Source organism: Miscanthus floridulus, chromosome 18, assembly GCF_019320115.1.
Source record: "Miscanthus floridulus cultivar M001 chromosome 18, ASM1932011v1, whole genome shotgun sequence".
NCBI classification, from domain to species: domain Eukaryota; kingdom Viridiplantae; phylum Streptophyta; class Magnoliopsida; order Poales; family Poaceae; genus Miscanthus; species Miscanthus floridulus.
The window spans coordinates 55,067,605-55,081,543 of NC_089597.1; the positions used below are offsets into that span (position 1 = coordinate 55,067,605).

The window sequence follows — 13,939 nt, forward strand, 5'->3', positions numbered from 1 at the left end:
AGATTAGCTACCTCAGGCAAAAGGGTAAATCATGACTCACAATAAAAGTGTACAATCTCTGCAGAGTGTAAAACTAGTATATCAGCCGTGCTCACGGTTACGAGCGGCCTTGGAACCCTTATGGAATAGATGATGAACACTAATGATACGGATGATGAAGATGTTCACTAATGATTACTGTTTATGCTATTCATTATTCATATTTACCTGATCATGTGTTTATATGGGCTTATGAATAAACTTGTTGCCACCTAATTGCTAAAAGATGACTCATTAAAAACTAATTAAAGTTAAATCAGTGTCAGCCTTTTGAGCCTCATGAATCCCATGTTTTATTTGTTGAGTACGACATGTACTTACGCTTGTTTATTTTTCAATTATTTGGATAAAAATCCTAGATGGGTACCAGATTGCTAGAGTTTGAAGGAATTTGGCTTATGATCAACCAGTCAGTTGTCCCTATAGAATTGGAGTCTTCACCCGAAGATCAGAGTTGTCTTTCCGCTGTTTGCTATCTAAGGTTATATTCTTTATACTAAGTACGTTATATTTTGAGCATTGTCTATTGATATTACCCTTATTTGTAGCTATATGTGAGATTTGACTTCCTGGACTCGCATATGGTGTGTACCTGGTTTTGTTCTTAAAACAAGGTGCTACACTAATCGTGACTGCAAGTCGATTCTCTACACTGTAGATATACGATATGTCTATATATAATAAAAATTGCATATCTAGAAATGTCAAAACGGCCTATAAATTGAAGCAAATGGAGTATCTAATAGTTGGCTAACTAAGCTTTATGGCTAACAATTAATTTCAGCCAATATTAATAGACCCTGAGCTAATAACCGCCAATAAAATAGCCTTTTGTCGGCATATAGATAGTTTCTTTTTTTTTGTTACTACTTAAACAAGCTGAATGATGCATTGCGCTCTGTGGTACATTACTAGCACGATAGGCGCGCTCCGCTGCGCCCGTTCGTTGAGCGCACACATATTTATATTTGTTTAATTAGATAACCTTAGGCACTAAGCTGCATAGTGTGAGCATATAAGACAACAATATACAATTTCAATTTGCATTCTATGAACATAAAACTGGCAGTCCTTTCTCATATATGAGAGGTACGCTTATGTACTTGTGCTAACTCATATTAAAAGGAAAACATACTACAAATGGTTGTTTCCTCATACATTAGTAGTTCCATTTCAAGTAAAAACGTATCCGGTACAGACCATCTCGATGCGGAAACCGTAAAACTTTGAAACATCCTAGAAAATTATCTGACAATCTAAAGACGGTGGCATGAGTTTATCCAAATCCAAATGGAGACCTGTGGTTTACCTTAGTTACCTTAGTTAAACTGGTAACGATCCACATACAACATAAAGGTGATGATCAAAAGCATCTGGACTGATATTGTCCTGCATTATCAGTTTATGCATAACACATGTCATCATGTTGTAGGTATAATATACAAATCAATCATTAGAAAATACAAAAAAGTTGGTGAACATAGTAAACCGAAGAAATATTTGGAATGGAGCATACATGGATATTGTAAAATTTCTTTGGATCAGGGCCTACAACCAATAAACTGATGGCTAAAAACTGAAGGAGTGTGTAGATTTTTCATGTCCAAAGAAGCAGAATGAAACCAAATCATGCTTATTTTGTTAGAACATTTTCGCACACACATGGTAGTGTGGAAAACAGTGACATGGTTGTGGCTTGAAAACGAACGTTGGGGCAGACCAAAGCATGTAACTACAATCATATCCAACTCAGTACCTCACTTGTGTTGGAGATATGACCAGTTGTTTCTGAACATTTCAGCCAAAGCAAGGTAACACTTGCTGGTGTGATCAATGCACAAGGACATAAACCAATTTTAGCTTTGTGTATGCATCCATGCAGACATGTTTGCCAATCAATGAAAGAGGAAAAACATGATGAGATTTTACTTCATGCGAGTAAAGCAAGATGCATGAGATGTTATCAATGATAAATACAGGAAGGTGCATGAGATGTCTAAGAGGCACAGAATAATCATGTTGCATGTTATCAATGATCTTAGAGCATGGATTTGTCATTCCTCTCTAGTTGTATCTTAATATTACCATTTTTTGAAAGAGATATTTACTATTACCAATTTGCTATGACACTAAAATATGGGAAAGAATAAAGCTATAACATCTGATCAGCAGAAGCCAATATTACTATTGATTCTACCTGTACTTGTAATTGACCAAGACCACACTGACCAAGAGCCAGGGATGCGCCTTGGACAAAATAGCGTTCAGTTTGGAAGGGCTCAGCATCCTAGTTCAATAAAGGTAATTACATCTGCTTCTCTGCAGTGTATTGGACTGGGTAGTCATCTTACGAAATGAGCAGTTGGAAAAAAATGTGTAAGACAAATCAGATGTTTTTCTTCATTTTTAGACCTTGTGCCAGCTTGGTAGACATGCAGTTGCCTAGTGCTTGCCCGGGCAATCTGTATCTTGATATGGCAGCATCCTCTGAAGATCCTGATGCCACTTGCATGAAAGTGAAACTCAGTAAAGAAATGAAAGACCTTTCTAAATATTTTTTTTGTACATCTATATATCATTATAACATTATTTCATAACGGGATAACGTGATACAATAAGTCGTGCTGCAATTTTTTAGGACATGTACATAGGATGATGTCTCATTGTTCACTGTTGTTTTCATTTGTCTAAAGTCCAATAGGTTGCGCAGTTTGATTGTTGCTGAAGCACGTAGGCCAATGGTGCATTGTGTGACTATGATTTGTGTCCAAATAACTCCAGTACGAAATAGTTAAAATATAATCCATGAACTTTGATGCATCACTCCGATGCCTTGTTTGAACCAACAATCAAATGCTACATGCAGAAAGAGAAAGAGGCTTGATGTATCTGAACCTAATGGATGGAAAATACATTTTTTCGATTATTCTAAATCAGGTACATATGAGATTTGATCAACAACCAAGGTTGAGTAAACACAGAAAGCTGGAAGCATATTTGTCTGAATAGTGCTGACACAGGTACAATAACTGAAATGTGAAAATGCCAAACGCTATAAGTAATCAATAGTTTCGTTTGGAAGACTGGAAATAAATTTGGTATACCTAGTCATGAGCTGATATGAGTAGAGAAGGTAGAATAGAAAAAACTAAACTGTTTTTTGTTGAACCAATCCTAAAAAAGAATCATAGTGTGCCTCTTTAGTTGGCGGCATTCAATTAGTGAACAGTAAGCAAACAGTAGGCGAAGCAATCTCCTTGCGCGGATCCTAGGCGCTATATGAATGTTAGCATAGTAACTGTGACGCCATACATATTTTCAGGCAAATTGAACTCATAAATTGCAAGGTTCAGGAGATTACCTGAAGTCTGGAAGGTCAACCAAGCATTAGAGCCCAAACCCTAGAACAGGAATTGAAGTCAATTCGGGGAGAAATTAGAGAGGCAAAACAAAATTACAAAAATGGAGGACACCGGAGTACCTGAGAAACGGTGCTGGCCCTGAGGCCGCTCATCACTGTCCTCGCCGTTCCAACTCAGGCCGTGTTGGGTAGACCTCCTCCAACGGCGGGATCTGAGAGAAGAAAAATCGACATCCGACACCGAATCGAGATCGAGGAGAGGACACAAACCTCAGGGTTAGGGCGACGGCAAGGCACTGGAGGACAGGCCCATGCTTGACGACGGAGATGAGGATGAGGACGGCCTCCTGGCAGCGCTACCACCCTATGCCTGCCTGCACCCCAAGCGTCATCGCCGTGACCACCGCACTGGCGCACGCTGCCGCGGGGAAGAGGAATCGGCGGTGGATAGCAGATGTACGGCCGGGGTAGAGAAAGAGTGAAAGAGGATGAAGAGGAGGAGCCGCGGAGGTGCCGAGGCGAGGCGCTCTGTTTTTTTTCCGTCGATGATTGACGGGATGACCGGATGAGTTAAGGAGAGCTTTTTTTTCTACGGAGAAGCAGAAGGAGATGACGTGGCTTCCCTGAACAGTCGTAGAGGGCTCCGCTGATCTCCAAAGCCAGGCTCAGACATGCACGAGGCACGTGGCGGCGTTCAATTAGTGAACAGTAACCAAACAGTAGGCGAAGCAATCTCCTTGCGCGGATCCTAGGCGCTATATGGAGTTTCATATAATTCCTCCATTCTAAATTATAAAACGTTGTTTTGGCTTTTTATATGTAGCTTTCACTATACATTTGGATATACAATCTGTCTAGATATGTTGAATAAATAATGTATCTAGAAAAGTTAAATTAAAATATCTTATAATTTAGAACGGGGGAGTAAATCGAGTATATAAATATTTGTAAGCTGATTTTTCCTTGAAATTACATAGCAGGAGTATCGTGTTGTTAGATGCCATTGACGCCATCTCCACGGCCGCACTTCTTCATCCGTATACTCCCTCTATCCCTAAATACATGTTGTTCTCGCTTCTCGAGAAATAACTTTGACTAATTTTATATAAAAAATATTAATATTTAAGATACATAATTAATATCATTGGATAAATCGTTGAATCTATTTTCATAATAAATTTATTTAGAGATATAAATGTTGCAAAAAATTACTATGGATCTAGTCAAACTTATAGCATGGAACAAAAACGACAGTTATTTAGTTACGGAGGGAGTAGGTTTGAAGACCAATCAGGTTGATCGTACTGTGCTCCTGGCTCCTGCATTGATCAAAGATAAGCGACCCAGAAGATGTGCTGAATCATCAATATGTTACTTTCGCTTCCATCAAGAGGTATGCTCTCAAGTCCCAGGGTTTGATGGATCAATTACCCAAGTAAGACGTATCCACTCCAACCCATGTGTGTTGGAGTGAATTGGAATAAAACTTAGTTTAATTCCACTCTAATCCACTTCAACACATGTGGATTGAAATAAATACATACGCATCCATACAAGGCCTAAGTCGATTACTCTACTTTCCGGTCAAATGGAGCAGACAATTAGCTGCCTACCAGTACCAGGCTACCATAGCGCCATTGACTTCAGGTAATAGTGTCCATTGGTCCTTGTTTCTCTGAGTTGAAAATGGTCTAAACCCTCGAATAGGACGAAAGGGTTTATTAGGTCAGCACAAGAAGTTAGCGGTTGTGCATGGCCATCAATCCGTGTCATTGTTTTTAAGTAAGAAACCACTGCCTGATTTGTACTAACTATAAGTAGTAGGGCCCCAGAGGTGTATGCAGTAACCAATATAAAAATTGCGACCTCTATTATAACGCATTTTAGAGGTACCACTCTTTATTTTTTTTTCCGCAATGATGATTGTTATTTCAGTCGCCGATGCAAATGGTTGTAGAAATAGGCCGTTCCTGAAAATTAATTTTCAAGGATGATCGATAACACCTAACGTCCATGTGTTTCCAAATGTCTATTTCTAAGAACGGTTGATAACATCATAAAATAGGCGAGTTGCAAATAAATAGGTGGTTTGCAATTAAATAGGTCAATCTTTCTAATGGAATCCAATAAATATAAACTTTACATCAAAATTGTAGTGTTCGATGAGATTACAACATAGTTAACAAGTTTTTTATTTAAGACCTTTTAGAGTACCAAATATTCGTTATAAGTTCTCATATTTTGAATTTTAAATTTTTAATTTTGTAAGTGACTTCAGATAGACATACGCAATGTACAAAATTTAATTCTAATTATCTACTCCTTCCATCCAAATAATAATAATAATAATAATAATAATAATAATAATAATAATAATAATAATAATAATAATAATAATAATAATAATAATAATAATAATAATAATAATAACAACAACAACAATAATAATAATAATAATAATAATAATAATAATAACAATAATAATAATAAAGAAGAAGAAGAAGAATGCAGTCACCGGATAACTCTGATGATGCATAAGTGGACCAGCCCCGAAGCTTAGGTCATGGGTGAAACAATCTGCAGAAGCCTTTTTACCCACCAGAGGCATTGTGTGGAGTTCGATGAATTGTTCTCTGAGCTAGTGTTTGGTTGAGAGACACAATGAGTTGGAATGGACCTGTCTTAGACTTTAGGAATGGGATATCCCATTATTATTTTTTGGTTGAGGATGGAACTGGTCTACTTTTTGTTTGGTTTACAAACATCAAAAGTGGGATAGAACCAGCGGCGGATCCAGAAAAATTTTTAGGGGGGCTGAACAACACATACCTCCGACTGCTGCTCGATCTTAAATCTCAGCCCCACCTACAATATAGAAATTTGCCTAAAAATTTATGGGGGCTCCAAGGGAGTTCCACTGCTCCGGTATGGGTAGGGGGGGCTCGAGCCTCCCCCCCCCACCCCACCGTTGGATCCGCCCCTAGATAGAACCTATGACATATAGGTCTCACTAGACAGACATATTTTTCCCGTCTCACCTTTCGTTTCTTCGTCCCCGCAGCGCCCATACGTGATTCTTCCTAAAAATGTTGCCCCCGCGGCTTGTTCGTGCGCAGCGCTCGTGGCTCCTCTGCACACCGCCGCCTGCAATAGCTCCCTCTTTCCCTGTGCCCGTGGATCCTTCTCTAGTGAGCTTGCCTGCGGCCATGGTCGTGCAGCCTCATCCCCGCACCTCGGAGCATTGCCTCGTTCCCAGACGTGGCCACAGCGCCTATGCGCTGCTGCACTAGGAGCGGCGCATCACATGGTCCCCTTCTTCCTCAACTCCGGCACCTGAATAGCCCCGCTCCTCTTCTTCATTGTTCTTACGCGCTCGCGTTCGGGACTTATCTCACCGGGCCCTGGCCGCCAAATTTTGTGGGAATATTCGTTAGTGGAACCATCCTGTCTCTAATTGACTCTCAACCTTACCTTGTTTGGCCGGCCCACCCACCGGCAAGATTGCAAGAAGGTTGTACAAGTGACTATATTATTGTCCTATTTTTTTTAGGGAAAGTAAATAAAAGAATAACTATTGGAGTTGGCCGTGCACTGGTTAGCTGCTGCAAAGTCGAAGTTCACAGTGAATTTGAATGATATAGTTAGTTATCAATGTGTAAACATATGGTTACTTCTATACCTAAGGGTAAGACAACAAACTATGTTCATATTTCTTCCTTCTTACAGCAGTGAAGAAGCTAGTTTCATGAAGAATGGAGTAGAAGACATGTCTACTGGGGTGTTGATGGTTTTACCTTCACTATTTTGGTAGCATAGTTTTTGAATTTTTTCTGGATGTTGATTCTTCTGAACTTATACTTATCATTAGTCTCTTAAATTTGTCATCTTCATTTCTATGTCCATGTGGTTATTATGAGAATTATGTTGCCAGGAACATGATGTGCATGCTGATATGGTGTACTAAGTGTTTTGTATAGCAGCTATTAAACTGAAATATGTTGAGAAAAAAATTATTTTTTCTTTGAAAAATAGGTTTGCCGAGTGTAATTCCTAAAAACACTCGGCAAACAATAATGGTATGTTGAGAAAAAAAATTATTATTTTTTCTTTGAAAAATAGGTTTGCTGAGTGTAATTTTCAAAAACACTCGGCAAACAATAATCATTTGCCGAGTGTATTTTGGAAAAACACTCGGCAAACCTTTTTTTTTGCCGAGTGTCAAATTTGACACTCGGCAAATCATTTGCCAAGTACGCGATAAAAAACACTCGGCAAATAGCTGTTTGCCGACACTGTAGATGTCGTGTGCTGTTTGCCGAGTGTTACACTCGGCAAAGCCTTTGCCGATCACTGTTTCCGGTAGTGAACCAAACACTATAGAAAGTGAGATATCTCATCGTGGGATCACCCTATCTTGTAACTAAACACTACCTAATGTTTTTTTAGATTAACACTACCTAAGGTGAGAACCTACGGTTTGGTCTTTATTGGTTCCATCGTTGTAACGGTATCAGGTGTGCGTGTTATTTTCCTCTTAGAGGGCGTTGCGTTTAGAGGGCCTTCTTGCTGTCCATTTGTTGCTATGGTAGTACAGGGAACTGAAGAAAACCAGTGGACGAAAACCATTCTCCAGTTCAATCGCTTATATTTTAGAGATAAGAGATCTGTCCTAATCCCGGGGTGCGCTGTCCAGCTTTTGAACAAGCCAAACGGTTCAAGAAAATCCCTAGTTTTCTTCCAGAAAAATGGTGTATTGTCATTATTTGTTTGCGAAAGAAAGAACTTTATTAAAAATTAAGTAACATCCTTACGAGAGAGGGACACAACCCACTCTGAAAAACAAGCACAAAAAAAAAACACTGACTCTCGCAAGACATAATCGCAAAATGCGCCAATTCATGCGTCACAATATTCTGATCTGAATGCCAGCGTCGTGCATCTCCGCGAAAACTTGCCACAGCAGAACGATCACGACCCTTAGTATGGAATTTAGTGACCACCGTTTGGCAATCAGATTCTAGGATCATCGGAATTTCCGGCCATCTCATCGCCAAGTGAACACCCTCCAGGCACGCTACAGCTTCGGGCTCTTCTGCATCCCTGCAATGAGATAAAATGAGAAAATCCCCTATATGCCATCAAAACTTATGAGTATTCCTTACTTGCCATCATAAATTATGCGTTCCCTTCAGAGCCATCAATATAGATTTGTGATCCCTTACACGCCATTACCATCATACCACAGTTAAGTGATGGGATGAAAAGACAATTGTACCCCTATTGCAAGGTGAAGATTAATTGTATAGTCTCATCCCTTACATGCCATTGCGCTGATAAAATCAACAGTATATACAAAATATGTATTCTACAACAATTTCAATTATTTTCTCTAATTGCAATCAGACAAATGTAGAAGGAAAAGTATAAGAACTGTTCTTACCCCTTTTTTTGTGTGCTCACAACTGTTCTTACCCTTTAGGAAGCCAAGAAGTGTCATGGCCTTGCGGAGGCATCACCATGCATGGGCTACTCATCTTCGAATCATGAGGTGCCCTGGTTGGCCAAGTAGGGGGGGGGGGGGGGGGAGTGGGCCAACGGTGGGGCGGCGCTACCAGGCGGTGGGAGCGTAGCGAGTCAATGGGGGTGGCGCGACCAGCTGATGGGGAGTGGGGGCGTAGGAGATTGAGGGCTTGTCCTCGCTCGCGAAGCGGAGCTAAGGGGGGGGGGGGCGAGCCGTGTGGCGCTCGCCCGGGAGATCGACGCCCGCCGCTAGGAATTAGGAGTCGATCTGGGTTTCATGGCCGACCTTTCTCTCTATGGAACATGAGGTGTCCGTGAGAAGGGGTAGAAAAGGAAATGAATTAGCCCACTAACGGCGTTATAACAGCTGGTTCACTGAATCTTAGTCAATAGTCAATTTAGTGGCATATAAGGGATCGCAAATCTATTTTGATGGGTCTGAAGGGAACGCATAATTTATGATGGCAAGTAAGGGATACTTATAAGTTTTGATGGCATATAGGGGATTTTCTCGAGATAAAATACGCTAGGCAGTTCTCGGATCAACATTAATCTTGAAGGTACCCTGCGGTGGTGGCACCCAATGCTTCCTCCTCTGAACTGCTGACTGCCTCTGAACATTACTGGCTGCAGGCTCAACACAACGCTTGGCCTGGTCGCCATGCTTGCCTGAACTGGCTCGCCGGCAGTGATCACAGTTCACAACCAACTTTTAATTTCCCCTCTTTATTATCTAGATAGAAAAAGGAAAAAAAGAACTGCCCCGCGTATACAAATGGAAAATAAAATAAACTAAAAAAGAACGCTCTGCGAACTTGTCGGCGAACCAGAATCAGTTATTTCTTAACTGAAATCCTTTTTAATAATAGCCTGCCTCGCACAAGCTTTATCTATCAACAAGTAGAGTAGTGAGGTGGCAACTGTGAGTGTGAGTCAAGGAAAGAGACTGTCCTGCTCCTGCGCCGCCACGGCTTTAAAACAACCTCACCCTGTGCTCCCTGCCGGAATCCACACCACACCCAGGCACAAGCACACTGCACACCCACTAGAGTGCCTGTGCATCGCACAAAAAGAGAAGAAAACGGGGCATCATGAGCATGAGCTCGCCACCTCTGTTCGGCAAGGGCCTCAAGGCCGTGGGCCGCCGCGTCGTGGACAACATCCTCGCCGTCGTGACGGTGCCGCTCACGGCCGCCGCGCTGGTCGCCGTGGCGCGGTTCGGGCCAGAGGAACAACTAGCTGGCCGGCTCCGCGAGGTGCGGCCCGTGCACCTCATCTTGGCCGCGTTCGTCCCGGCCGCGGCTGCCACGGTGTACCTCATGCTGCGCCCGCGCGCGGTGTACCTGGTGGACTACGCCTGCTTCCGCACGGCGTCCAACTGCCGCGTGCCCTTCTCCTCCTTCCTGGAGCACGCCAAGCAGGTGCCCGTGCTCAACGAGCGCAGCATCCGGTTCATGACCAAGCTGCTCGAGCGTTCGGGGCTCGGGGAGGAGACGTGCCTGCCTCCCGCGCACCACTACATCCCGCCCTACAACTACTGCACCCTCGACGCGGCGCGAGGCGAGGTCGACCTCGTCGTCTTCTCGGCGCTCGACGACCTGTTCGCCAAGACGGGCATCAGCCCTGGAGCCATCGACATCGTCGTCGTCAACTGCAGCCTCTTCTGCCCCACGCCGTCTTTCGTCGACATGATCATCAACAGGTACAAGCTGCGCAGCGATGTCCGCAGCGTGCACCTCTCCGGCATGGGGTGCAGCGCCGGGCTCATCTCCGTGGGGCTTGCCAGGAACCTCCTCCAGGTCGCTCCGAAAGGCACGCACGCGCTGGTTGTCTCCACGGAGACCATGACGCCCAACTACTACGTCGGCAGCGAGCGCGCTATGCTCCTGCCCAACTGCCTGTTCCGCATAGGCGGCGCCACGGCGTTGCTGTCAAACTCCCCTGCCAAAGCAAGGTTCCGCCTAAAGCACGTCGTGCGCACGCTCACCGGCGCACAGGACAGCGCGTACACGTGCGTGTTCCAGCAAGAGGACGACAACGGCAACGTCGGGGTCAACCTGAACAAGGACCTGATGACCATCGCCGGGAACGCGCTCAAGGCCAACATCAGCGCCATGGGACCCCTCGTCCTCCCGGCCTCGGAGCAGCTCCTGTTCGCGCTCTCCTTCATCGCGCGGAAGGTGCTCAGCGGCAAGTTGAAGCCGTACATCCCCGACTTCCGCACGGCCTTCGAGCACTTCTGCATCCACGCGGGCGGCCGCGCCGTCATCGACGAGCTGCAGCGCAGCCTCAAGCTGTCGGACGAGCAGGTAGAGGCGTCGAGGATGGCGCTGCACCGGTTCGGGAACACGTCGAGCAGCTCGCTGTGGTACGAGCTAGCCTACATCGAGGCCAAGGGGCGTATGCGGAGGGGTGACCGAGTGTGGATGATTGGGTTTGGGTCCGGGTTCAAGTGCAACAGCGCGGCGTGGGAGTGCATCGCGCCCGCCGCCAACGCGGAGGGACCCTGGGCCACGTCCATCCACAGGTACCCGGTGGACATTCCAGACGTGATGAAGCACTAACAAGCTTGGCCATCAACAATTGCATCCCCCCCCCCCCCCCCCCCCCCCCCCCCCCCCCCCCCCCCCCCCCCCCACAAAGGAAAAAGGAAACAACTACTTATGTTTGAGGTCATTCCCAAGTCAAGTCTACAGTAGTAGTGCCTTTAGAGAGAGAAGATGATACGTATTCCCAACCCACTAGGCAGTCTCAAATGTGGCAGCGTGGCTGGGAGCTCTAGCCTCCACGTTCGCACCAAGACTCCATCTCATTGCAAATGGTGGTTCTATAGGCGGGGAGACATGTGACAAAACCGTCCAATTTATACAAGATTAAGTTTGACCGTTCCCGTTAAACACGTTGACACGGGCATACCGTCACTTATATAAACCCCGTAGTCCGTAGCAAACATGGTCTTGGAATAGTCCCCTTCCTTCAAGCTCTCCTCCCAGCAATGCTAACGGTTCAATATACTCAGCCCGAATGAGCTAATCGGCTTCACGGTCAACTATAACTTAGGCTCATGTTATGTGTTTGGCACCTCGAATCTCAACCAAGGTCCGACAACGAAGCGGTCCTTAAATGACATAGACGGGATCAAAGAATACATGTCTAGCCGGCATCAACAACAACCATAATAGCACCGGATCCCATCCGATCTTCAGTTATCCATTATCACCTGGTTCTTTTCCACGATAGCAAATATAGCCAACCGTGTCAAAGTAGCCACATATGTCTCGCAGGCGACATGAATCACCCGACTTCTACCGGTCTAAGCATAGCTAGGCATAGAGCGACCTATACATACTAGTATGGATACGGGTATATATATTGTAGACAAGCTAAAACATGCGGTAATGGGTTTCAATTCAGCTCCTATACTTAATGCACAATACAAAATATAAACCCAAGTGTATTTTAAAAGAGAGGTAGGAGGCTTAGAATGCTCCGGGGCTTGCCTGGGGTTCAACACTAGGTCAGTGTTTGTTAGATGATATTCGCTTGGCGAGCATCTCTTGCCCGACATGTATTCCCGAGGTCCTCCCATCTTCTAGATCCGTTCACCAACATCACCTTTTGGTTGGTTTCAGCACCACGTTCTTCACCCTTTCGTCATACATCTAGCGTACCTATATAATATATGCAATGCATGCATATGAGAAAGAGCAAAACCAAAACATCACGCGATTGCAAACAAGGACAAGTATAAGGTCATAACAAAAATTGACCTAGGCACATGGATGAATAAAGCGCCAACTAAACATCACACAAATTTGTCATGCTAAGATAGCAATAAGACAACACCGTAACATTTATCTATCGATAACTAATTAAGTTTAGTATCAAACAAAAGCACTAGGGTTGATGTAGGTAACACTAAATTTAGCCATGTCAATCTTGATCAAGGTTCTACTACTAAACATACATCATAGAAATGGCAAGATGCTAATCAAATTTTAATTCTTTTTACCGAGTAGGTGCATATCTCTTCTCTGGTAGAGATGGCAATTATTTTTAATTCACCTAGGCACATTAGTTTTATGTATTTTTCGCACATCAACAGGGGTTCACAAAACACTATAGCATGATCATCAATCATTTATCAAAAAGGGTAAAAGTTGGGCAAGCATCAAGTAGTATGCATAGATAAGTTTGAAATTGCATTCATTTTCTATCATTAGCATATTCATCTTATATTTATATAATCAACAATGTACAAAAAGGAAAAAGGGCAGCTGCTGTATAAATTTAATTCCTAGAAAATACAGCAGCACACATATGCTGTGAATAGCATATCACCTAAATTTCCTCACAATATATATATATATATATATATATATATATATATATATATATATATATATATATATATATACAAAATTTAGGATACAAACAATACAAAGTTAAACATACAATTTACTAGGAAAACAGTACAACATATAAAAGTTGGCCAAACAGTAGAGATTATATGTTTTTGAGCTAGAGTAAGTTACTAGAAAACCATGAAAATTGGCTTCATGAATTTTTTATACTTATGGCCCAAGATATCATTTGTGGAAGCTAAAAAGGTATTATTCTAGGTAAATAAAAACAGTAAATAAAAAGTTGTCAAACAACAAATTTTATGATTCTAACATGTAGAGCACAAACAAGACAAAACTAACAAAATTGGTTTCACCCAAATTGGATCTCCGAAGCTTAAGTTATAAATTTTACAAGTTTGAAACAAATTCTAAAAAAGAAAACAACAAAAACCACCCTAACTGCCACTAGGCGCACCCGGTCCATGCACCCAGAGTGACTGACGTGCGGAAACCTCGGTCAGCTTGGCCCCACTTGCCATAGGGACAGAGCAGAGTTGCCTGGTCCACAGGCGATAGCTCACCGTCGGCGAGGTTGCTGGCGATGGAACCACCACCGTTGGACTCCTCGTCTCACTCCGCATCTAACGAGGTAGATTAAGGTGGGGCGCTCGAC

At 43.3% G+C, this 13,939-nt stretch overlaps 1 protein-coding gene across 1 annotated transcript; it reads left to right on the plus strand.

Annotated features, from left to right (window-relative positions):
* Positions 1–9,909: 9,909 nt before the first annotated feature.
* Positions 9,910–11,518, plus strand: LOC136520458 (3-ketoacyl-CoA synthase 5-like). The gene has a single exon (XM_066513992.1). The coding sequence runs from the start codon at positions 10,012–10,014 to the stop codon at positions 11,482–11,484; it is 1,473 nt and encodes a 490-aa protein (XP_066370089.1). The 5' UTR covers positions 9,910–10,011; the 3' UTR covers positions 11,485–11,518.
* Positions 11,519–13,939: the final 2,421 nt, after the last annotated feature.

Coding starts and splice junctions, on each gene's coding strand:
- LOC136520458 (XM_066513992.1), top strand. CDS start 10,012: ATGAGCATGAGCTCGCCACCTCTGTTCGGCAAGGGCCTCAAGGCCGTG.